Raw genomic sequence first — 26889 nt, forward strand, 5'->3', positions numbered from 1 at the left:
TGATGCTATGGGATGGATCTCTTCAGCTAGAAATCAGGACAAAGTTTAAACATTCTCTTAAGCTTTTCCCTGCCTCAGTTATAATTCCACTTCAAGATTTTGAAGGAACTGTTAGCTACTGCATAATTATTGGTTTTTAAATTGTAACTTGAGACTTATTCTTGTTGTGCCATATCCATCATCGGACGTTGGCGATCGTGTTAGCAATCCTATTTTTGTCAACAGCCACATGAAAAAGTGCTGTTGAGTTTTGTCCAAACCAGTCCCTTAGGTTTTGAAGCCATGATGATCTTCTTCTGCCTGGACCTGGTTTGCCTTCAATCTTTCCCTGGAGGATTAATTGAAGGATGCTGTATTTTTCTGGATGTCGCATCACATGTCCAAAATATTCTAACTTTCGCTTTTTAATGGCTTTGATGATTTCCCTTTGCTTTCCCAGGCGGCTAGGCATTTGAAAAGCCCAACATTTTTCCAGCCCCATTGTATAGTGAATTAACCCACTTTTTTGGGGGGGGGGGGAGACTGTACTGCTTATATAATCCCAAAGAAATCCCCACAATTTACAGAAAGAATACCAAGCTTTCCTTACTGAAAACAAACAAATAAACCCTGGCTAGCCCAAATGCCTTTGTATGCTAAAAAAAAAAAACGGGCAGTTGGTTTTTATAAACAAAAAATAAAGAGCTTTCGAAAATCATGCATTCAGCTCAGAGATTTAAAAAGATCTTCAAACTACTTTCCTTTTTTTATTAAAAATGACAATATATTTTGGTTTTAATGGCTAACCTTTTACCAATGCTATACTGAGCACTTAACTGTACAATGTTTGCATCTCTGTTCATTTAGTATTACTATAACATTGTATCCTTTTTTTATATTTGTCCATTCTCTTGTTTAAAAAAACGATTAATTAAAAAAAGAGCTTAAAGGCAAGAAAGCCACTACAGTCAACATATAATTGCAACTCCAGGTTTCTTCACTTTTTCACCTGAAAACAGACTAGAGTTATGCAAAATTTCATTTTGAATCATTTTATCTTCACAAATTTTCCCAATTTGAATGTTAATCTGTTCTTACTGGGGTTTTTTTTTAAATACAAATCTGGTTGTTTTGAGAATTCTGAAAATATTTTAAGGTCAAAAGAATTGTTTAGAGCTCGAATCAGTTCCAAATTACTCAAAACAGCCTATTTCAAACTTGTGGTAAGGAGAATTTGATACTTAAAATACTTTGGATTGAAATGTTTAACACACCACTACACATGGACCTGCTACACCGAATTCTAGGGCCCACTGTCACACACAGAGACTGGGAATGCAAAAGTAAGCAACAGACAGAAAGAAAGCTGTTGAGATTACTCTGAAATACATCAAGCTGGAAAAGTGATCATGCTCTTTTGTCATAGCTGTTTCTGACCCAGAACAGCAAAGCGCTCCAAACATCTTGATCAGAGATTATTCCACCTTTCTGGGAACCTTCCAGCCGCAGCTCATGGCTTTGACCACAGTGCTATAGAGCTTTATCCAGGCTTCTCGCACATTCATCTTGAAGGCAGGACCATGGCATTTCTCCAGCATATACAGCAAGGAGTCTCCTACAGCCTGCAAATCATAAAGAAGATTACAGAGTTAGTGTTCGAACAGCAGACATCTCAAGACAAGGATAATTTATTAATATTGGAAAGAAATGATGGTTTACAACAGAAACATGGTACTTAAAAAGAAAGGTCAGCTCCCCTCCACCTGCTACGGCTTTTCTTGCTGCTATCCATCACTGAAAAGTAATGCCCAATCTATAAATATAAAATACAACTTTGCTAACTATACTCATGCAAATGAACTGTGTTTTGTTGCCAAATGCATCAGTGATTGTATTTTGAACAGAGGGAACTGCATTGGGGCAGTTATCTCACTGCCCTGCACAACTTGAGAACTTTTAGCCTCTAAACAGAGATATATTTACTAAACTACACCTGCAAACATAAGAATCATTGAAAAGCAAATCCACTATTTATCTCCAAATATGAAATAAAAGACACATTCCCAGATTTTATCTGTTAACTGCAACTTATGAATAGAAGATCCCACCTACATCCTGTTTATATATTGATTCCTTTCTTAGCTAGTTTTTTTGTTAATTATTTTAAATGTTTTCATGTTCTAATTGTTTTATATTCTTGTTTTATGAAATTGTAAGCCACCAGAGTCACTCAAAAGTGAGATGAGTGATATATTAATTTTATAAAGAATAGAATAAAATAGAACAGAACAGAATAGAATTGTATGCAAAATACCATCCCTCTTAGCAACAGCAGTTTTGATAATCCCAGTTGTGATCATTAGGCAAGAACTGCACTGTCCTTAGGCAAGAACCTCATGCTTCTCCTCTGCACACTTGCCTCCACATCAACTCCCCCCATCTTCCTATCTCCTTCCCATCTCTGCCCATTTGGCCACCCAGCACTCCATCTGCCAGCCTTCACTGCTCCCACCTGATCTGCATGGTCTTCTTTCTCCCACTTGGCTGAGGCAGCTCCTTATCCTTGAGAGCCTCAACTAGCCACATCTCATTAGGAGCAGATGAAGAGGTCAGCTGAGGATAACAGGAGTAGATGGCAGCATGCAGGATAGCCAAAAGAACAACGATGGGGGAAAATAGGTGGGGAGGAGGAATTGAAATGCATGTTGCAGCCATAAATGCAGATAGGCTGCCAATAATCTTAACATAATTCCATGGATGTTGCAAAGGGCCATAACTTTGAGAATTGGTTGTAACTACTATTTGTCCAGTGCTGCCATAACTTCAAACACTTGCTCAGTGAATGTTAACTGAGTGAGGACTGTCTGTAATGTGGAATGGGACAATGAGTTGACCACAGCCAACTCACCAGACCATCTCGCCTTGGTCAACTTGCCATGGGATAACTCTCCATCATCCACTCGCCATGGGACAACTTACCACGGAAAATTTCATGCAGGATAACTCAACAGAATAAATGTTACCTACCACTGTTTCTTTGACATTTCCATTTTTGCCAATAATATTTATTGTGTTGAGTTATCCCGCGTGGAATTGTCTGCTGCAGCGAGTTTACTGTGGCAAAAAGCAAGGCACAGCATACCCGCTGTAAGTGCTTACCTCAAAAGACTCAACCTTCACCCCAACTGCTTGGTGTTTCCTGCCAAGATTAGAGAGGTAGTCCTCCAGGCAGTGCAAATTCTCCAAATGAGTTACAGCTGCATCAATTACCAGCATTACCTACCAAGGAGAAAAGATACTACAATAAAAAAACCAGAAATCTGGAATTCTATTTTGGATAGCAATAGCAATAGCAGTTAGACTTATATACCGCTTCATAGGGCTTTCAGCCCTCTCTAAGCGGTTTACAGAGTCAGCATATTGCCCCCAACAACAATCCAGGTCCTCATTTTACCCACCTCGGAAGGATGGAAGGCTGAGTCAACCCTGAGTTGCTGAGATTTGAACAGCCGAACTGCAGAACTGCAGTCAGCTCAAGTAGCCTGCAGTGCTGCATTTAACCACTGCGCCACCTCGACTCCATGACTGTGGATGACTGTGTCCTTTTCTAAAAATCCTTCTGCAAACATTACAAGCAAAGGTTTCTGCTTACTATTCACCATAGTGCAAGAACCACCACCACAGGGACAAAAAGCATATTTGAAGGAAATCTGTATCTTCCTACTGATTTTTCCTTCCTCCTTCAATTATTTATTTATTATAGTATTTGTTGAATTTATATCCCATCACCATTTCACAAGTCGTGGTGGGTTATATGACATGTAAAAAAAATTTTTTTAACATCTAGGGTTTGATTTTTTTAAAAAAAATTCAAATCAAGAATTTAATGACCAAAATACAGCAAAACAATAGATGGTCACTTCTCTGGCCATTCCTCACAATAGCCAGAAGGAGCAGCAGTCCAAAGTATATGTGACAAAAGACAATCTAAACACCTCTTCTTATCCACCGCTTCAAGGTTCACAAACTAGGAGTTCCAGATAACATGCAATATGGTGGCTTAGCCAAAAGATTATTTACCAAGTCTATCTGCAGATGTATAAAATGTTTTTATATTGGAAAAATAATTGAAATTGCATACAGATCACTAACCTAGGCTGTTAACAGAACATACAAATACCCCAATTTCCCTCTGTCTGTATATGTTCAAAATACACTGATGGTATCTTAACAGAATGCCAGAATAAGAGAAAAATAACAGAATAACAGAGCTTGGAGGTCTTATAGTCCAACCCTTTATTTATAGTCCAATATCACTTTACACAAATGGGCGTCCAATCTCATCTTATAAACTTCCAGTGTTGGAGCATTCACAACTTCTGAAGGGCAAGCCATTCCACTGATTAATTATTCTAACTCTCAGGAAATTTCTCCTCAGTTCTAGGTTGTTTCTCTCCTTGATTAGTTTCCATCCATTGAATCTTGCCCTACCTTCAGGTGTTTTGTAGAATAGATAGACACACACACCCTCTTCTTTGCGGCAGCCCCTTAGAAATTAGAACATGTCCTTTGTTTCATTAAACTAGATATACCCAATTCCTGCAGCCGTTCTTTATATGCTTTAGCCTCCAGTCCCCTAATCATCATTGTTGCTCTTCTCTGCACTCTTTCTAGAGTCTCAACATCTTTCTTTTTTTTGAAAAGTTTTATTGCTTTAATTAAACAAAAACACAAAAAAAGAATCATCCTTTGTTACATCTTATAGAAAGCGTGTCGATTGGTTACAAATACATTTCATGCTTTTCTTCCACAATCATTACATATACTTCATTCAAATTGAATTGTACATTTTAAATCAAAAATTTTTATGTATTTTACTATCACTGTACCACAATTCTCATTTAATTGCAATTATTTAAACGTGCTTTTATCTGAAATCATTTGCATTTAAAGACACAACCACCTACTGGCATTCATTCGCAATTTCAAGAAACCTCCAATAACATTACACCTTTATAACATATTCTGAAACAAAATCCGTTAATAAGATATCTAAGCATTCCCCCCACTTTTTCTCCCAACTTACAATTTAAAGCTTATATGCAATTTGCTTTTACTAATACAACACACACACACACACACACACAATTAAACATTATCCATTAACATTTCCTTGTTATTTATATTTATATAAACCTCTCCTCTCATCAGGCCCAAAAGAAACTATACCTTTATAGCAAGATCTAAACAAGAATTTCTTAATAAAATTTATAGGTCTTTTCGCCAAGTCCCAATTTACAATTTATAACCAAGTTACTTATACTAATTGAGGTTATCATTTCATTATTGTTGTAGTTAATCATATGTTAACGAATAAACATTCAATGATAATCTAAAACAATCTACAAAATACTGAAATTCCTACTTATTAATCACCAAAAATTAACTAACATTTTATCATCAACTTTCATTATCAACCTGTATCTTTCCAGTGGCAAAACAGTCTTATCTCGCTTGCCAGTTGTGTCAATTCTCTTTTCAGTTCCTTTATAAAGTTTTTATAAACTTCTCTCCGCACTTTATTGCTTAAAAGGTCTCTCAAATAGTCTCGTTGCCCTTGAATTGTTATTAACATTAGCTTGTCTTTGGTTGTCGAAATTATTTCTGAAAAGGTTTCTCTTCTTAACTCCATCATTATCACCCTTTTTTTTCCTCCTGTATCTTGAAATCTGGGATAAAGCTCCAAATTGGCAAATTCACTTTTCCATCTTTCCTTCTTTCCACTTTCACCCATATTTGCTCCATTAATAAATTCATCTATTGTCTTGTCTTTATCGTCTATATTTTCATTCTCTTCTTTAATTTTGGGGGCTCCAACCCCATCATCTTTTGCTGTGAGAAACAATAGTCTATATATATATATAAAGTTAAGAGTTCTTTTGTACTCTTCAAAGAAGAAGGGTTCTATCTTTTTCTTTCCTTTTCTTTCTCATGCCAAAATATTTTCCAAGAGCACCTGCAAAAAACAATTCCTGCCCTTGGCTCTTTATCAGATTTTGTAAGCAAGTTGCAAACCCTTCAGTTACAAAGTCAGTAAGATCAAAGAGGAATGAACAAAGGATACATTGTTTCAAAAAAAGAACTCCAGACTCTGGCTTCCGAATGGCAGATTCCACTTTTTCATACTTGTCTCAAGCTTATAGAAAACAAAAATCTTTAATTATGATCTCTGGAGAGCCAGAGATGAAGGACATCCCTCCATCCTGGTCCTCCTTGACCTCTCAGCGGCTTTCGATACCATCGACCATGGTATCCTTCTGCGACGACTGCGGGAGGTGGGAGTGGGAGGCACCGTGTTACGGTGGTTCTCCTCCTACCTCTCGGACAGGTCGCAGTCGGTGTTAGTGGGGGGGCAGAGATCGTCCCCTAGGCCCCTAAATTATGGGGTGCCTCAGGGTTCGGTCTTATCCCCCCTACTATTCAACATCTACATGAAACCGCTGGGAGAGATCATCCACAGGCACGGGATTAGATACCATCAATATGCGGACGATACTCAATTGTATCTGTCCGCCCCGTGCCAACTCAATGAAGCGGTAGATGTGATGGGCCGGGGCCTTGAGGCCGTTATGGACTGGATGAGGGTTAACAAGCTTGTGCTCAACCCAGAAAAGACCGAGTGGCTGTTGTGTTTTCCTCCCAAAGATTTGACTAATATTCCACCACTCAGGCTGGGGGGTCAAATTTTACACCCCTCAGAGAGGGTTCGCAACTTGGGAGTCCTCCTGGATCCACAGCTGTCATTTGACCACCACCTAACGGCTGTGACCAGGGGGGCATTCGCCCAGGTTCGCCTGGTGCGCCAGTTGCGACCCTACCTGAATCGGGAGGCTCTCACAACAGTCACTCGGGCCCTTGTGATCTCTAGGCTGGAATACTGCAATGTGCTCTACATGGGGCTGCCCTTGAAGAGCATCCGGCGACTTCAGCTAGTGCAGAACGCAGCCGCGCGAGTGATTGCGGGTGCACCTCGATTCACCCGCATAACACCTATCCTCCGCGAGCTGCGCTGGCTGCCTGTCGATCTCCGGATGCGCTTCAAGGTGCTATTAATCACCCATAAAGCCCTACATGGCAGTGGATCTGGATACTTGAGAGACCGCCTTCTGCCAATTACATCCCTGCGACCAATAAGATCCCATAGACTAGGCCTCCTCCGTATCCCATCGGCCAGCCAGTGTCGGCTGGCAACCACAAGGAGGAGGGCCTTCTCAGCAGTAGCCCCGACCCTTTGGAACGAGCTCCCCGTAGAGATTCGTACCCTCTCCACCGTCCAGGCCTTCCGCATAGCCTTGAAGAACTGGCTTGCCCGTCAGGCCTGGGGATAAGGATAGTTGCCCCTCCCGAATGATGAATGTATGTTGCCTACCATTTTATTATATGTTTCTATCTTGATGTCTGTATTCCCCTTTCCCGGTTTTATGTGAGCCGCCCTGAGTCCCCTCAGGGAAAAGGGCGGCCTACAAATTCTAATAAAACTCTAAAACTCTAAAACTCTAAACTCTAATTGTCTTTGGTGGAATTTAATAACAAATGGTAGGAAGAATTTGTTAAAATAAAAAAGTGGGTTTTAATTCAAGCCAAAAAATAAGGTGATTAAAAAATAGAGGGGAAAAAATCAATCCGTTCACTTCAAGCGGAGAAAAGGAAACGTTAGGGTCACTTCAATCCACAAAATATTGTTACAAGAAAAAACAAGAACTTTCCAAGGCTTTCCAAATTTAATAAAAATTAAATTTGCCGCTTTATTCTTTTACTTAAAGGACTAATTTATCTTTTTAAAAAAGTTTCTTTGGGCATTCTTTCTCAGAATAAAAAAAAACCCTCACCCGATGGACTCACTTTCACTTCCTTCCTTCCGGAGCCGTCTCCGACTTCGTCAGTCTGGGGGCTGCCTGTTTGCCACCGGCTTGAAGTGCTTCCCTTGGGTCAATCAGAGACTTTGCGGTGTCCCTGAGACCAGCAAGGCTTTGTCTTCCTGTTCACTGTCTCTACAGGACTGTTTAGGTCCTGCTGGACAGTCCAGTGGCAAAAGTGTCAACGGCGGTCTCGGACTGTCGTGACCGCACGTTGTGTTGTCCGCAACATTGGCTCCTCTTTCTCGAGTCTCAATATCTTTCTTATATTACGGCGACCAAACTGGATGCAATATTCTAAGTGTGGTCTGACCAAGGCATTATAAAGTGGTATTAACCCTTCACAGAATCTTGATTCTATCCCTCTGTTAATGCAACCTAAGATTGCGTTGGCTTTTTTGGCAGTTGCAGCACACTGCTGGCTCATATTTAAGTTATCCACGCATATTCCAGTTATTACACAAGCAATTCTGACTCACTTGGCATGGATAGCCATAAGTTATCTCATAGAGATGCTATCAAATTAATTTATCCATGAGGAAACAACCTTTTTCGGAGCACTTTGTAGGTAGTTTCAAAAGGAAAGGCCAAAATGGCTGCAATGAAAACAGTTCCCTTCAGGACCATCTTCTCTAGGTAGAATCTGCCCACTTATGCAGTCAGGCCCAGAGGAAAAGCTCCAAGTGCCTAACACTCTGAGAAATGGGAGGGAAAGAGGAGAGTGCATGGAAGCTGATCTTCCATCATGATATCCTTCCGGCTCAAGGAAATGGGAGTAGGAGGCACTGTGTAACAATAATTCTCCTCCTTTCTTCAAGGCCAATTCCAGTTTGTGTTGGAGCAGGAAAAATTGAGCCTGAAGCTTCTGTTTGTGGGTTGTCTCTAAACTGCATCTTCGTGCCATTCCTCTTTAATATCTACATGAAGCCACTAGGCAAGGTCATCTGTCATCACAAGGTATGGTATTATCAGTATGCTGGTGATACCCAGTTGCATATCTCCACCCTAAGCCAACCAAATAATGCCTCCATGTTACATAGTTGCTTCATGAGTTGTCCTAACTCCCACCAGATTTTCAGATGCAACTCATCTATAAAGCCATGCATACGGCATAGGGCCAGTAGGGTTATTTGCCTTTTTTCCCATGGTTTCTGCTCACTTGATTGTTCTAGCAGGGTGGACATCCTCTGGCTCTCTTCCAAAAACAATGTCATCTTGTTTAACCCAGGAGTTGTGTATTCTGTCCGGCAGACCTGTCTCGTGGCACAGCATCCCCTGAACATGTGGGTGGCTCTAATCTTGTTAATAGGGATGCGGTGGCTCAGTGACTAAGACGCTGAACTTGTTGATCTGAAAGGTCGGCAGTTTGGCGGTTTGAATCCCTAGCACCGCGTAACAGAGTGAGCTTCTGTTACTTGTCCTAGCTTCTGTCAACCTAGCAGTTTGAAAGCATGTAAAAATGCAAGTAGAAAAATGGGGACCAACTTTGGTGGGAAGGTAACAGCGTTCTGTGTGCTTTTGACGTCTAGCCATGCCGGCCATATCAACATAGAGACATCTTCGGACAACGCTGGCTCTTCGGCTTTGAAACAAAGATGAGCACCGCCCCCTAGAGTCAAGAATGACTAGCACATACGTACAAGGGGAATCTTTACCTTTACCTTTAATCCTGTTAGACTTTCATAATTCTTGCCCCAGACGTAGGTTATGAAGTTAGACAAGCTCTGCTGTGGATGTCGTTTTATGAATGAGATACTGTACATTGTTTTTTTTTTTTTTTTTTTTTTTAATAGATTTTATTGGTAAAAAGAAAATACAACATCCATAACTTGTAACAAAACAATACAACTACATTTCGAGATATTCCCATACTATCAAATCATTATAAACATCAAAGGTTAGGTATCTTTCCCTCCCTCTTTTCTTCCCTCCCCCCTTACTTCCTTCTCCCCTGCCTTCCCTCCTTTCTTTTCTCCTTTTCTCCTTTCCTTCCCCCTCCTTTCCCTCCCTCGCTCCCCCCCTCCTTCACACATACCTTCCCTCCTTCCCTGCCTCTTTCCCTCCTCCTTCCTTTTCTCTTAATCTCCCTCCTTTCCTCCCTCCTTCCCTCCTTCCTTTCAACTCTCCTTCTCTCTTTCTTTCCCTCCCTCTTTCCCTCTTTACTACCCTCTCTTCTTCCCTCCCTCCTTCCTCCCCCAGTTTCTTCTCTTTCTTCTCTCCTTCTTTCTTCCCACCTTCTTTCCCTTCTCTTCTTTCTCTTCCTCCTCTTTCTTCCCCCCTTCTTCTGCCTTTCCTATTCCTCTCCTTTCTCCTCTCCATCCTGACTTCCCTACTATCCTCCTTCCCTCCCTTCTAACCTTTGTTACATTTGCATATTTTCCTCTGCTGAGGACAATCTGGTTCTCTTTCCCTTTCCTTGCTTGAAGAGGCAAGGATTATACGTCTTCTCGCCTCATCTAAAATGAAGTTTGATCACTAATTTCATGCAGGTAATTATAGCGAATTTCCTATCAGCTTTTTAAAGTTTTCCCAGCATTGTAGCGTGACAAAATTGCTCGACGGTGGGTTCTCGCCCCTGATACATTTCTCCTTTCGTTTATCTCTCAGTTGTTGTATATTGTTCATTTGAGTTATTGGTTTAATCGTGATAGGTTAGTTAGCTATCTCTTTTTATGTCTAGGTCTTCACTGACTCATCAAGCCATTTGTATAGCTTCTCCCAGACTGTATAAAAGTCTGTGTCTTCTTTGTCATTAATTCGCATCGTCAGTCTGTTCATTTCTGCTAGTTCTAAAATTTTATTCATCACCATAGTGTTGGTGGGGGCATTTTCACTCTTCCAGCACTGTGCGTAAACAATCCTTGACGCTGTCAGAATATGGACTAGGAGGTATTGGTCAGATTTGCAAATTTTTTGATCTATTATTCCTAATAAGAAAGTTTCCGGCTTAAAGCATAGTTTAATTGACAGGATTCCATTCAGCCATCCTAGTATTTGCTTCCAATATGCTTTGGCTACCGGACACGTCCACCACATATGGTAGTACGTGCCCAGCACCGTTTTACATTTCCAGCATATGGCTGAAACTTTTGAAGACATTTTCGCCAGTCTTGTCGGTGGAAGATGCCAGCGGTAGAACATTTTATATATATTTTCTTTATAGGCCGTCGACTTTGTCAATTTTAGATTCCATTCCCAGACTCTTTCCCAGTCGTCTAGATCTATTGAGTGGCCGATGTTTTGGGCCCAGGTTACCATGACTTCTTTTACTCTTTCTGCTTCCGTTTTTCGAATCAGTAAGCAGTTGTATATTTTTGAAATTAATTTCTCATCTGGTCCAATTAAAATTTTATCTAATTCCTGGTTCTTGTTCTGGAAGCCAGGTTGTGCTAGATCGAATTTATGTTTGTTTTGAATTTGAAGATATGGCCACCAATCGATGTTTATTCCCTTATCAGCCAAATTTTCCCTGGGGTTTAGTTTGTTTTGGTCGTCTAGCAACTGTTGGTAGGTAACAATTTTATCCAAGTTTATCAAATTCGGGTATATCAGGGCTTCCGTCGGAGATATCCATTTAGGTAGTTGCGTATAAGATACTGTACATTGTTTATCTTGAACATCACAGCTCATAAACTTTGGGTTTAATGCTATAATATGGACAGCCATATAAATTATTTAAATATAACTTCAATAAGTTGTTATAGTTTACAAAGGGTTAGGTGAAAGGTCTTCATAAAGCCACAATGGGCATGATAAAAAAGATTTATATTGAAATACTTATTGGTCACAATGTCACATGTTTAAAATCCCCATCTTTTTTTTTAGAAAATGAGAAGCTAAATGGATAACAACAATAAACAGATTTTATCCTCCTGGGTTCTACAGTTTGGAGTTACGAATTTATTCTGCTCCACTATAAATAACCATTACATTTATCCGATCCTCCTTTATACTAGCTGTATACCTGGTAACATAAACTTTACTAGTTGGGATAATTTATTTAATAAACCCTCACCTTTCTAATGTGTTCCAGGAACTCAGGTGATGAGAGGCACTCTTGAGGAGTAGAGAACGTCTTGCAATTGTACTTGAAAAGGGGCAAGAGGTCTGGATCCAAATCAAAAAGCCTAAAATATAAGGAAGGACATCCACCTGTTAATTATTTGGTTTCCATGCAAATAAGATGGTAAAATGTCAGTCCCACTGTTTGAACTCAGCTCAACAATTGCTCAACTCAGCTCACCAATGGACTTCTTCTGGGGGAAAAAACTCACTCACAAAAGACAAGAAAACCAGAAATTCAACCTCAAAAGGAAATAAGAACAAGGGCCCACCACTCATCTCTCTTCCTAACCCACTATTTTGTTCAGGGAAGCAAACCAATTCAAAAGAAGGTAAAGCTTCCCCTTCAACTTTCAGTATAACTTTAATCTGTGACATCATAACAGTCTTCATTCCCTGAAACTATGTCAAGCTGGGCTAGATTTTTGGGCAATACATTTCCTTTATGCTGAGGCAGAATGATTTTAAGTGCATTCCTTTCTCCTTCCTCAAGTCAACCTAAACTTGAAGAAGACAGTGCACCACTAGCATTCTTCCCTATTCTTGTCCTGCCTCCTGTTGCTATTTATTTATTTAATAATATTTATATAGTTGCACATCTCACAGAGAAGCGAGTTTACAACAAAGCAAAAAACAATATATGTAAACAATATGCAGTATATTAGAAAACAGAGAAGGCAATGAATTCGTAATTGTAGCACATCTCTCTTGTTACCAGATCACGACTTAATTTGTAGTGTTACATGCTTGAGCATATCAGGAAAAGGATGTTAAATATAAAGTATATTTCATATGTAGAGACATATCATATCATCAAATGATAAAGTTCTAGAGGCAAAAATCCCTGGAAGTCATAACGTTTAGCGAAAGTACTGGAAGATAGCTAACACTAGGTTTCCTTCCACACAAAAATGTTCAAACACAATTTTGTTCCCTGGATTTATTTTACTGAAAGCTACTGTAAACTTCCTTCCTTAAAAGATTCTTATTATCACAAGTATTAATATCATTTATGCTTTACCTAGCCATGGTTCATTTTGTCATTCATTCAGAGAGCTCTATTTAATTCTGTCTCTCCCCAAATGGAAATGAATTCTTCCATTTCATTGAATCATAGGGTTATAAGAGACTTCTAGTCCAACCTTCTGCTCAAGACAAAAGTCTTATACCATCCCAGCCAAATGGTTGTCCAGTCTATTTTTGAAAACCTCCAGTGATGGTGCATCCACAACCCAGGAGGCAAGCTATTCCATTGATTAATTGTTCTCACTTCAAAACATTTCTCCTTATTTCTCTCTTTGGCAATATCTCTTTGCTTCTTGTCCTGTCCTTTGGAGATCTAAACAATAAATCAATCCCTTCTTTGTGACAGTCTCTCAAATATTGGATGCCAGTTATCATGTTCTTCCAATGCTTCTCTTCAATAGGCTAGATATACGCATGTCCCTCAACTGTTTATTAAATGATTTAGCCTCAAATCCTTTATCATCTGTGTTGTTTTTCTCTGCACACTTTATAGGGTCTCAACATCTTTTTTTGTGGTGACCAGAAGTAAATGAAGTACCGGTATTTCAAGTATGGTCTCACCATCATGGTGTGAAACCATACTATCACTTCTCGTTGTCTTGACTCTATCCTTGTGTGGTTGTAGAAATGCATTGGGTTTTTGGCAGCTACAGCACACTGCTGGCTTAAATTTAAATTGTGGTCCACTAATACACCTAGATCCCTCTCACAGTTACTACTGTTCAACCAGGTACCACTGATTTTATACCTATGCATTTGATTTTTCCTGCCTACGTGCAGGGTCTTAATTTTCTCAGCACTGAACTGCATCTTGTTGGATAGCCCAATGCTCAAGTCTGTCAAGATCTTTTTGGATCTTGAATGTATCTTCCAAAATAGCAACTATTCTCCCAATTTGGTGTTGCCTTCAAATTTGATTAGTTCCCCTTCTATCTCCATTTGGGAAGATGTTGAAGAGTACTGGGCCTAAGACAGAACCTTGAGGTACTTCACTGCATACTTCCCTCTGTTTAAATGTAGCACCACTGAGGATTACCCACTAAGTTCAGTTAGACAGTTTGTGAATCCATTTCGTGGTGATAGTGTCTATCTCATATTGATATGGGATCTGCTTTCTCCCTGTTGCCTGTCACCTTCTTGCCACCCATTCCCATTAGTGGGCCTATCTTTTCCTTGACTTTCTTCTTGTTCCTTATATACTGAAGGAAACCTTTTATTATTATTTTTGGCATTGGTTGATACTTTTAGTTCATTCTGGGCCTTGGTTTTCCTGACTCCCTTCTTGTGGATTTGGGCTACTTCTTGGTATTCTGTGTTAGTTATGTGTCCCTATTTCCATTTTTTATATTTGACCTTTTGGTCCCTCAATTTATTCCTCTTTATGCAACCATGCTGGTCTTGTCTGGTGTCTTTTTATTGTTTTTGCTTGGGCCTTCATTATCTCATTTTTCAAGGTTTCCCAAGCGTCTTGAACTGTTTTTCCATTTAGGATATCTATCCATGGAATCGTTCCTAGTCTCTCTCTTAGCTTATTGAAGTCAGCTCTCTTAAACACTAATCTGACTTTGTTCAGTTACCTGTGGTTGCATTATAGTGAATTCAAGTATGTCATGGTCACTCTCTCCCCAAAATCCCCATAACTTCTACTCCCTCAACCATTTTATTCCTTTGCATATCTCATCTGCATACTCCAAAGTCGATGTTGAGGCCTATACCCTGGAATAGGCCCTGAAGATGATGCAAGGAGCCGCTGTCCTGGGGAGATGAACATGAACAAGTTCCCAAATGCAAGCAGAAATCTATTAATGGTATTGGATGAGAAACCCCTCCTCCTCTTCCTCCTCCTCCTTCTTTTGCCTTATCAATCTGCATCCCTACTTTCAAAATGATCCTGAAATGCCCCATATCTGCAACACTATCCAAAAGAGCACTTTAAGGATCATCTTCAAAATGTGTGGAGGATAATGTTTCCTTTTTCATTCTGTGAAGTAGCCTCAGATTCTCATTAGCTTTTTATTGTCAGGTTGGATTTTACGCATGCATGTCATCCACAGTGGCCTTCTAATCCTGTCTCCTTCTCTATTTATTCAGCCTCTAAATAGATAAATTAACTAATCTCCCAAGAACATTCTTCCTGTTTACATTGCAGGCATCCCTCCTAGTTATTGAGGGTGCATAAGAAACTACAAGATCAGTATACAGTTATTATAGGCACATAGTCAAATAAACTGGCACAAAGAAATTAACACCTTTGATGATAAGCTGCATTAGATACCAGTTTACTTCTGGGTCCAATTCAAGGTGTTGGTTATGGCCTTTAAAGTCCTACAAGATATTTACCTATGGAACTGTCTTTAGCCCACCTCAGCCCACCTCAATAGTTTTTCTGGCAGTTTTATTCTATTCATCTTAAGCCACCGTGGCGCAGTGGTTAGAGTGCAGTACTGCAGGCTACTTCTGCTGACTGCCAGCTGCTTGCAATTTGGCAGTTCAAATCTCACCTGGTTCAAAGTTGACTCAGTCTTCCATCCTTCCGAGGTGGGTAAAATGAGGAACCAAGTTGTTGGGGGCAATATGCTGACTATGTAAACTGCTTAGAGAGGGCTGTAAAACACTGTAAACGGTATATAAGGCTAAGTGCTATTGCTATTAAGAATCAGTGTTGACTCTTTGTGACTGCCTGGAACAGTCCCTGCAGTTGTCTTGGAAAGATTTCAGAAGTGCCATTGCCTCCTTTCTAGGGCTGAGAGGGAAGGAGTAGATCAAGGTCACCGAGTTGGCTTTATGCCTACAGCAAGATTAGAATTTACAGTCTCCCAGTTTTTAGCCTGGTGCCTTAACCACTTTATGAAACTAGTTAAGCCTGGTGCCTTAACCACTATTTGAAACTGGTGCCTTAACCACTCTATGTCATTCTCTCCTCAAGTTACTAATGTGTTAAACTGGAAATCATTAATGAGCAAAAATGGCAAGAAGTTGATGAGTAGCAGGATGAAAGTAGAACAGATTAACTTTTTTTTTTTGCATCTTTTACACAAAAAGAGAAAAAAAACTGTCCAATTTATCAAAAATAGCATAAAATTGCAGATTAGGAATGCAAATCAAAATAAGCAAGAAAATATCCAAAGGGTGCTTTCCCAAAAGGCAACTGGACTTCTTGATTTTTTTCCCCTTGAAAATGTTTCCCTAATCATCCAAGAAGTTCTGACTGAATGGTGAGGAATGGAAGGATTTATATTCTTTACAGTCATGTGGTCGTTAGCACTCCGCTCTGAGGGTCAGTGTTAGCTCTCTGAGAGTCATTGAGACCACTTGGGGGTGGGGGTTATGTGTATCCTCAGAGTCACATGAATCAGAGTGCAAAAGGATGTGGAACCTTCTTGGGACTGCTGAAAGGACTGTGTTGTAGATAGCAAATAGCTGGTGTCATATCCCTCCCCTTCTGTTGACAGACAGTCCTTCAATTTTAACATAGACGGCCTCTTTGATCTATCTTGTGGCCTTCAGAAATTGTGGGTGCTTCATGATTGGAGGTTTTTAAGATGAGATTGGACAACCACTTGTGTAAAATGGTATGGGGTCTCCTGCTTGAAAAGAGGGTTGGACTAGAAGATCTCCAAAGTCCCTTTCTTTGAAAGTCCCTTTCAACTCTGTTATTCTGTTAAATCAGGTGGCCAACGTATAACTCATAGTCCTCTTCTGTGGCCTCCACTGGACTCACACAGTGACTGGGAGCAGCCTTTGCAGATAATTTTGGTACTTTAAAGGTGTTTTAAATTTTAAAGCTCCCACTTTATCCCTTCAAAATTATTTGTCACCCAAAATTGGTCTGATCTTTCCTGTTTTGGGGTTTTTTAAGAGGCTTAAAGCATTCAGTTGACTCCTAATATCTTTGATACCATCAAAACTAAAAATTTGGGCCCAGGGCTACAGAACACACCATGCTGTTACAAACCACGAGCCCCACTGCGAGAAAGTTTCTTCCTGTGCTCTAGATCATATTGCAATCTTTCAGTATTTCAGTATCTATTACCACTAATCATGGAAGCTGGAGTTGTCTTTACTGCATCTGGAAGGCCTGAAAACTCCCAAGATCCGTTTGTGTGTGTGTGTGTGCGCGCACGCACACACACACACATTCAGTGTCAGTTCAGGTCATTTTGATATATAAATGAAATGTAGATTCATTTCAGAATGTTAGAAGCTAACACGTATCTCTCTATACTTATTTGCCTTTAACTCCGTTTATGTTTTGAGACTTATTTACCCCTCTTGATGCAATATCCTTAGATCACCTCCACACAATCCCTTTTTGATTTTACCACATTGAACGATGGGTTAACGCCTTTATTAAAGGACAATAGATTAAATCAAAGCCAGTAAACCACCTCTGCTCATTTAAAATATTCTTACTGAATGTTGAAATCAACCTCAACTATTTTAAATTTCCAGAGGTCACATCCCACTTGCTTCTTCCTGTTTTCTACTTCTTAGCTTTCAGGTTACAAAATGTGACAGGCGTTGCTCGGCTGCTCTCTTGTATGCACCATTTCCTCTGCTGGAGAACTGATTCTGGAATTAATTGTGCTTGCCCCCAAGGCTCAGGCCTGGCATCAGTTCGGGTGATTGACATGTCACAAACAATTAGAAATATCTCCAATATGCTTTGCAGTGCTATGCAAATGTGGAGGGGCTTGGGACTGCTCCCTTGAATTACAGAAGCCATACTAGGTAGGAAGAAAAATCCAAAATGCAAAATAGAGGCTATAGAAACATATTCCATGCATATTTCTCTTGATGGCAGTTGATGTTGAATTTCTATAAAGTTTTGGTTTTTAAGGATTTTTACTCAAAGGTACATACTGTACTACGTAGCCAACTTTAAAAGCCGCTACAAAACCTTATGCCACCAGATAAAGGCAGAATGCACCAAGTACCACTGCAAACTTAAAACATTAAATACTGTTTAAAATTCCCCTTCTCTGTCCCATATGCCTTAACACCTAAGCTTTCAATGAGTTAGTTGTAATATTTAGTGCTACAAAAGAGACATTCCAAATATGATCAAGAGCATTTTGATATTTTATACCCTGTTTCCCCGAAAATAACACCTCCCTGGATAATAAGCCCAATTGGGCTTTTGAGCGCATGCACTAAAATAAGCCCTCCCCCAAAAATAAGGCCTCCCCAAAATATTGCAACAGAGCAGCAGTCATGATATAACCATGCTCGCTGCTTCCTGCACCTCAAAAATAATAAGACCTCCCTGAAAATAAGGCCAAGACCTTATTTCAGGGATCAAAAGAAAATAAGACCCTGTCTTATTTTCATGGAAACACGGTAGGCTCCATAAATACTCTGGGAAATTAAAAACAAGTTCCTCTTTTAAAGCCTAACTTAAACTAAACCCTGGAGCATCTGAGAGAAATGAAACGGCTTTTCTATATGACCCCGGTCAATTTATATTAATCCTAGATTTCTGTACCCTTCTTATAAAATGTTTTTGTCTTTTCACTTTTTTCAATAAATTACATAAAAAGACATATACTTTTATCAATATTTAAGACAACAGAAGTTTCCAGCAAAAATCAGCCCCCATCCTTTGAGATTACAAACTGAAAAACTCAGTTACTTATATATAATTGCCTTGCTAGAAAAATGCTTCTACCAATATGAAATCCATATGAAAATGTGCTATATACCGGTATTTTGATGTTCATGGTTATTGCCCGTGGTTTCCAGGATGTGTGGGCTGATTACATGCATTTGATGCACATTTGAAGCATTAAGTTGAAAAGCATATTTCCATTAACCCAGATGTTTTGGCAGTTAAAAACATTGGCTATGAAGCAGACAAATTTCACCCTTTAAAGAATTTCCTTACAGTGCTGGTGAACAAAACCGAATTCTAACCGTTCAGATGGTAGAAATGTGAAACATAACAAATCATGATATAGAAGAAAGTCTGCTAAGCTGCTTCAGAGGTCAAGGTACCAGGAGATAATCGACATTGGTTTAATTTGGATTTCTTTTCCAGATTGAATTTTTTGTAAGGATTTTTTAAAATTAGAAAATAACTACCTTGAAATGCAAATATTGGTTTTCAATCTCCCAAATGTATAATTTTATAATCACCGGATTATATGAGTCACTTTTAATGATATTTGCAAGTTAAAGCTTTAAGAACTATAAGATCAACCGTATACTGTACTTTCTATAGAATGTATATCAATGCAACTCCAGTTTTGCCCTTTAAAAGAAACTTTTTAACAGCTTTATCATGTTCAGATATGAAAGAATTCACTTGTATTTTTCATAGCTGTCTCCATCAACTCTTACAGCACTAATAATTGGAGTAGCTTAATTATTTGGAATATTTCAAGCTTTACAATATATTCTTAGTGTAGTTTAAATTGATCGTGTGTTTAAATAATTTATAATTTAAAATAATTTCCATCAGCTTTTATATCACTAGTAAGCTAGTTTCATTTTTTAGATACTTCATAATTCATCTACAGTACAATTTACATGAAATGTGCATATTTTACCCATTTTACATTATAAGAAATCAAGTTCTGTCTTGAGTAATATATAGATATAGATGATAGAGATAGAGATAGAGAGATAGGTAGATATAGATATAGATATATAGATATATAGATATATATATAGATAGATAGATAGATAGATAGATAGATAGATAGAGAGAGAGGGAGGGAGGGAGGGAGGGAGGGAGGGAGGGAGAGAGGGAGAGAGAGAGAGAGAGAGAGAGAGAGAGAGAGAGAGGGAGGGAGAGAGACAATGCAATAGCAGAGTTCGAAAGGACCTTGGAGGTCTTCTAGTCCAACCACCTGCCTAGGCAGGAAACCCTATACCATTTCAGACAAATGGCTATCCAACATCTTCTTAAAGACTTCCAGTGTTGGGGCATTCACAACTTCTGGAGGAAAGTTGTTCCACTGACTAATTGTTCTAACTATCAGGAAATTTCTCCTCAGTTCTAAGTTACTTCTCTCATAGATGGATGGATGGATGGATGGATGGATGGATGGATGGATGGATGTGGAGAGAGAGAGAGAGAGAGAGAGACAGACAGACATATAGAGAGAGATAGAGAGAGATATAGAGATAGAGATAGATAGATAGATAGATAGATAGATAGATAGATAGATAGATATAGAGATGATATAAAGATAGATAGATAGATAGATAGATAGATAGATAGATAGATAGATAGATAGATAGATAGATAGAGGAGGGAGGGGGGGAGACAGACAAAATATTGAAGCAACAGCTCCCCCTCCCATGCCTTGGGAATAATTGATTCTTTTTTATTATTGATCGCCGTTTGACGCAGTTCTTTTGGTTATTTCCTGACATATTTTGCCTTAAAAAAACAAAAACAAATGTAACAGCAATAACAAATGTGAAAAGAAAGGAAACAAAAGGATTAAAAAACAGAAATCATACAAAAGCACAAAAAAGCCCTTATCATTTAAAGATCATATCACTTAAAGATTGAGCAATGACACAAAACATAAAAACATTTCTCTCCAATATCTCTATCTAAAAAGGCACTCAATTTTTTCCAGAGAGATTAATTTATTACAAATTACTTCCCTGATATAATAAAAATATAAACAAACATTTAATTAAAAGTTTCTTTAAGACTTTGCTATTTTTATTCTATGCTATTTCTCTAGGTTTGAAAGACTATTTAGCTAAATAAATACTTATTTTATTTTTCTAATATTTTCCATAGTAAATTAGCAAATTCATAACAAAATAATAAAACTGAACTAATGTCTCATATCATACAATTTATATGTCCTAAGGAAAACTGACAATAAAACTCCAGTACAGTGAATTATTATACTATTGAGAGATACAATGATACGATTATAATTACCTAAAATCAAGCCGGACACTACCAGTTCTTCTGTAGAACCTACTAAGCCAAAGCAGATTTCCTATCAGAAATTATAACCCTATAAAAAAATTTAAATCCTTTTTTCACATACATTTTCCTTATGATAATGAGATTCAGTAAACACTTCTAAGATTCTAATACTATCAAAACCTGTTGTACTGCTGTTTGAACAATTACCATTAGATTCCCCACCCCTAGTATTCAAAAAACACAGAAAGAATTAAATTGTTTATAACAATTCTGTACATGACAATCATGTGACAGCCATATAAAAAGGTATATTGCAAATCTGAATGCATTTCTATGAGCAAGGCCAGGAAATTGTTTTCAGAAGTGGTTTCCAGAGTCCAGAAGAATCCTATTACTTGTGATTAAGTTTGTTTTTTTGATTATAGATAGTTTTGTTCTGGCAACAGTGACCCTCCTTGAATTGCAAAATGCAATTAGAGTTTCAGGAAGAACAGTGAATTACAGAAAGATTTCCTGGCTTGTTCATTAATATGTTGCATTTTTACATGCTAATCTCCCCCCTCCCCCCGCCTCATTTCTTAGGATTTGACATTGAGCAATGCCTCAGGAGTATAACAAACTTCTCAAATTTAGTCTCCAGTGCAAACCATCACACAGTTACAGAACTGCTTCTTCACCTTCAGCATGGATTTCATATTTCAGCAGTTCTTTCTCTTCTGCCTGCTTATTAAAGGAACTGTTTTGGACACAATAACCTTGTAGTAGGTGTGAGTTTCACATTTTTTCAGTGGTAGGGAATGTTGTATTCTGAAGCTTGTATTCTTTTTAGGGAACATTCCAAGGATCTCTATGCTAGTAAATAATTAATAGAAATATTCTGCAATCTTTTATACACATGTATACAGGTACACATGGGTTTTTATAAACAAAACCCATGGGTTTTTTTTTTAATGTATTATATTTGGTCCACCAAAAAGAAGAAAATCTAAAACTGATGTTTTGCACAATTCACTTGTTTCTTGCCTTTCCTCTAGGAACAAAAGTGGTACAACTATCACTCTATCCTCCATTATTCCACCACCACAACAACAATCCTGTGAGGTAGGCTGGGCAGCAACTGGCTCAAAGTCACAGAATTAGCTTCCATGGCAGAGGGCAAATTTAATCCCTAAATCTTCCTGTCAGAGACCAAGCTGTTTTCTGATAAATATCTGAGCTCCATTACTTTTTAGGTCTCTGGTAAGGCTATTTACTGAAGGATAAAGGAGGGCCTAAACTGCTGTTAGTTATTACACTTAATCAGTCCCAAAACACAAGTACTATTCTTTACAAAGGATGTATTAGAATCTCTTCAATCGACATAGCAAGATATTTACAAAAAGTTTGGCTGGATGACCCCAAAGGCCCATCTGGTGAAGGGTTCCATTTTCATCACAGATTCCAGCAAAGTTCAAAGCCGTCTTTTATGTCTTTTATGCAACCCCCCTTTTCTCCAAGTTTCCAGAAACCGCAACTGAAACTTAGTCCACCTCTCTTGCTGGACATACTCCTGGAGCCTCACATCCTCCATAAATTTACCACTGGGCCACATTTTGTGCTTGTAAGTTTCTCAGTTTAAGAACACAGCATGGAAATGGAATCTCTTCTTGTCTTACAGCTCTAAATTGGTTAAAACCAGCTACCTCCTTTCTCTTAACGTTTGAAGATTCTGCTGTCATGCTGTCATATGAATTTAGCCAGGCAGAGTTCTCTCCACTGTGCATCCTGCTCTAAAATCAACCGATGGTGCAAACTCACAAATGATGGGAAATGTGAAGAACAGTTTCTGTTTTTCTCCCCAGACTTTCTGTTTTGTTTTGATAGCTTCCCATAGAGAGCTATCTCTATGGGAAGCTATAGAGAGTTATTTGAATGAGGACAAGAGACACGCAAGAATCAAGAAATGGGGAAAACAGAAAAGGGAGCCTGCTTCCAGCTAGCTAAGAGAGAAGACCAGCCTGGTTTCTAACCTTTGTCCAGCAACCAAAGCCCCATGTGGTGCTCCCAAATAGCCTTTATTCAGAGCACCACCTCTCCATTCCCATCCTCTCCAGCGCAGCAATTTATTAGAAATGATGATGAGAGGAGCTGTAATCCAGCACATCTGGAGGGCACTGAGCAGAGAGCAGATGCCCTGAAAAGGCATTTAGAGGCGGGGGTTAGGTTAAAGAAGGGAAATGGGAAGGAAACCAAGGCTTTAGTCCCAAGTCAGTGGCTGGTCAATCCACGAGGGTACATTCCTGGCGGAGGGAGCTTTGAATTAAGTTCGCTGAGGATGGTGGGCTACTTCCGATGTTTAAAACGCCCAGCCTCCCAACTTGACCAGGCGACCACAACCCGCCGCCCCCCTCTCTCTTTCGTTCAAGAATTCTCACCTGCGCCCTCCGGTCTAGCAACCTATCTTGCCCTACCTGGTGAACAGGACGACGCCGTGCTCCAGGGGGCTGTTGCTCACTTTCTGCCAGCTCTCCCGGATCAGCTTCTGATCCGCGCTGGAAAGTCCGTCGCGCTCCATTTTTCTCCCAGAGCGAAGTGCCAAAGGGGAGCAGCAGCGCTGTTTCGGGAGAAAGCTCCTCTCGCCGCTCAAAGGCTCGGGCTGCCCCCGGAGGAACAGGTGGCCCGGATCCGGATCCCCGAGCAAATAATAAAGAAATCCACTCGCGGGGCTCGACGGAGCTTTGAAAGCCGCTTTCTCGCCCGGAGCTTCCCTTCACATCTTGGCTCCTTTTTTTTTTTAGGGCGCCCCTCCGTTGGGAGGAGGAGGAGAGGCTCCAACTCTGCCCAGAGAAGGAGCCCGAGTGCTCCGGGGAAACGCCATGTTGCTTCTCGGAACCACCACGGGGAGAAGATCCCAGATCCCGCGCCTCCTCGCCTGGCTCTTCCTGATCTCCGATCGGGAACGCGGCCCTGCCCTGCCCCCGTCTCGCCCGAACGGACCACAAGGACGCGAGCGCCTCTCCCCGACGGCAGCACCTTCCCAGCCTCCGGTGGCAACAACCTGGCCACGGGCACTCTTAAAGGCACAGAGCCCTCTTTCAGTCCCCATCAAAAACTATAGCCCCCAAGATACGCCCACTCTGTGTGTTTGGGGTGTGTGTGTCTCTCTGTCCCTGGTGTTGCACTCGTCCCGAATTAGGGGAGGTCTTTTGACTACTTTTATTTTATTTTATTTATCCAGCATTTGAGAGGCTGCCACAAAGAGGAGGGGGTCGATTTATTTTCCGAAGTACCAGAGAGCAAGACAAGGAACTGTTGAAAGAAATGTCCTTCTGGGTTCAGCTCCAACTGGGGAAGAAGACACTGGAGACTGCTTGGAAAGATGGTTTATTGTTGGACAGGGCCACATGGCTTGAGCCCTGACCAGAAAAGGTGATCACATGTTTCAATGTTGATGAAGAGAGAAGGCTGAGAAAGGTGCTTGCTAGGCTTTTTATACCCTGTTTAGTCCCACCTCTCTGTTTCCTGTTCCTGTGTAAGAAATGTATTCTGATTGGTTGTCAGACTCCTATGGTGCCATACAGGGGGCTACTCTCTAGGCTGTGATGAGTTCTCAGATGCCATGTGGAGAGTTGAGTAATGTCCCTTCTCCCTACAGCTGCAGCAGAGAAGTCTTTATTATGTAAAGTGGGCTAGCCTGGCCTTCTTAATGGCCCATTAACTGGGATGGGCCGAAAGCTAGAGGCAACTATTCTGTCTTTTAAAACATGTTTCTTTTCACATCCAGAGAAATATTTCCTGGATATTTCATTTTTCTGGGAGAGAGCTGGATGATAACTTCCCACAATCCCTCCTTTTTTTTTCAAAACATGTGAGTGGAATGCACATGTTTTGACAAAAGATTAAAATTGGTCAGATCAGGGAGACTTAATTCTTCTGATGAAAAGCATTGAGAGAGACAGCAGAAGGATCTCTTCAGTGGCTCCCAGTTAGCTTTTAACCATGAAGGTCTAGCAACCAGGGCACAAATTTACAGTATCCAATTTTCCATGCCAATTAGTTTCAGATATCACTCTCTGTGAGCTTCCAGACAGGTTTTAAACAAGCAGAAATCCCAAAAATTATTCAGCCATGCTTTCCCTTTAAGTTACAGGCTGCCCATTTTAAAAGGGATGGTTCTTGAACCTGCCCTGGCTCTTATTTTAGTGAGGCCAAATTGAGTTTTGATGGTGTGCAATCCAGGTTATCTAGTATTTGTAAAATTACACAGAATGATCCTGGGGACTCCTACTCATGAGACCACCATGCAACATATCCTGCTTTACTGGGCAGCGTGGGTTTTTTTGTTTTGTCATAGTGAGGGCTCGGGGTTGTTTTTGGAGATCCTCTCTGCCCGCTCTTCAACACTCTCTCTCTCTCTCTCTCTCTCTCTCTCTCTCTCTCTCTCTCTCTCTCTCCTCTCTCTCTCTCTCTCTCTCCTCTCTCTCTCTCTCTCTCTCTCTCCCTCCCTCCCTCCCTCCCTCCCTCCCTCCCTCCCTCCCTCCCTCCCCCTCTCTCTCTCTCTCTCTCTCTCCCTCCCTCCCTCCTCCCTCCCTCCCCTCTCTCTCTTTGTGTGTGTGTATGTGTGTAGCTGCTTCTACCATACAGACAATACAGACATTTTGGACAAACTTTCCCTCCCACTAGACAGAAATCTAAGGTGTTCAAAATTGCTGTGCTCGCCATTCTCAAATACAATTCTTACATGAATACATTAAACTGATTACAATATAAATGAGACAAGAAAGAAACCTTACAATGAATTTCTGTGAAGGAAGCAAAGAAAGAAAACTTTAGGATCAATTTTCACCCTCCCCTATAGTCTTTACAGCTGTCTTCTGGGGATAGAAGAAAGTCTTTTGGTCTTTACTTCTCCATCTCAGGGTCCATTCTTTCATATCTGCTGGATGGCATTAGGCTTAGCTTGCTGGTAAGAGTGGTCAGTCAGGCTTGGTAGAGTCTGTCCCAGGCTTGGCTAAGTTTTTTCCCCCTCATGTCAGGTTTTATCAGGATGCAATCACCAGCAGCCAATTCAAGAGTTATGGTTTGAGCTAGCAGTCCTTTGTTTCTGAGGTGAAGAAAAAAAGGGGAGAGGCCAAGTATACAGTTCTTTACAGACATATCTTTAGTCTCATGTTGTGGAATCTCACCCATTCTGTCCAAGTGGAAATCCAAACATTATTCCAGAAGGCAGACGATGTAAATTTCATGGAACATGACATTCCCAATGCTTCTATGATTGAAACACTTTTGCAGTAAAATGAGTAAATTTCCAAAAGGGACAACAACTTGTGTTGCAAACAAACAAACAAAATATCATAGGGTAGAGCACCTTGACTCACAAGCTTTTAAAAATGCACTCAGGTGTAAAAGAGAAAGGGAAGAAAAATAGCCTTTTTAAAAAAATGCAATTAAAAAAAAGAGGTACTTTGAGTCAACACTCCAAAATATTAGATTCCATTCAGATGGAAGCAAATTCTCATCAAGTATGTTAAAACATTTACAAGTGTAAGCAAAATATCTCAAAATCATTTCTTTTTATAGGTTTAATTAAGCATTTTAAACCTCAAAAATTTCCAGAAGGAAAAGAAAAAAAATCAAAATTGTATTCAGAGCAGAAAAGGAAATGTAATTGCATAACTTTTATAGATGAAAAGATAACAGTGAAAGGTAAGGGTGAAGGAGCAGGTCACCCATTTACTCCAAATTTCTCAGAAGAGAGAGGAAAAAAATGGTTAAAGTGAGCAGAAAACTTCAGCCCCTCTTCAATGACCCAAAAGGAATGAGGGAAAGAAGGGGGGGTGGAAATGCACAGAGGCATTCACAGGTATTTCTGGGGGCATTTCATACACACATTCACTGTAAAATGAGCAGACACTCACTCTCTCCACCTTTTCTACTTCCCTCCAAATAATGACCCAGAGGGAAAAAGGGGGGGGGGAATTCACGCAGGCCATCACAGGTCTTTGGATCTCTTCACTTAGCACTCCC

At 40.0% G+C, this 26889-nt stretch overlaps 1 protein-coding gene across 1 annotated transcript; it reads right to left on the reverse strand.

Moving 5' to 3' along the window:
* Window positions 1-364: 364 nt before the first annotated feature.
* NGB (neuroglobin) lies at window positions 365-23932 on the reverse strand. Its single transcript, XM_032222002.1, has 4 exons — window positions 23334-23932; window positions 11911-12022; window positions 3139-3258; window positions 365-1601 (listed from the first exon to the last, which is right to left on the reverse strand). Exons 1-4 carry the CDS (start codon window positions 23435-23437, stop codon window positions 1455-1457), a joined length of 483 nt encoding a protein of 160 aa, XP_032077893.1. The 5' UTR covers window positions 23438-23932; the 3' UTR covers window positions 365-1454.
* Between the last annotated feature and the right edge of the window lie 2957 nt (window positions 23933-26889).

Source organism: Thamnophis elegans, chromosome 1, assembly GCF_009769535.1.
Source record: "Thamnophis elegans isolate rThaEle1 chromosome 1, rThaEle1.pri, whole genome shotgun sequence".
Classification (NCBI taxonomy): domain Eukaryota; kingdom Metazoa; phylum Chordata; class Lepidosauria; order Squamata; family Colubridae; genus Thamnophis; species Thamnophis elegans.

Coding starts and splice junctions, on each gene's coding strand:
- NGB (XM_032222002.1), bottom strand. CDS start 23,437: ATGGAGCGCGACGGACTTTCCAGCGCGGATCAGAAGCTGATCCGGGAG. Junction 3,259..11,910: donor TCCTGGAACACATTAGAAAG/GTGAGGGTTTAT, acceptor TCTCCTTGGTAG/GTAATGCTGGTAATTGATGC. Junction 1,602..3,138: donor TGAAGGTTGAGTCTTTTGAG/GTAAGCACTTAC, acceptor TATGATTTGCAG/GCTGTAGGAGACTCCTTGCT.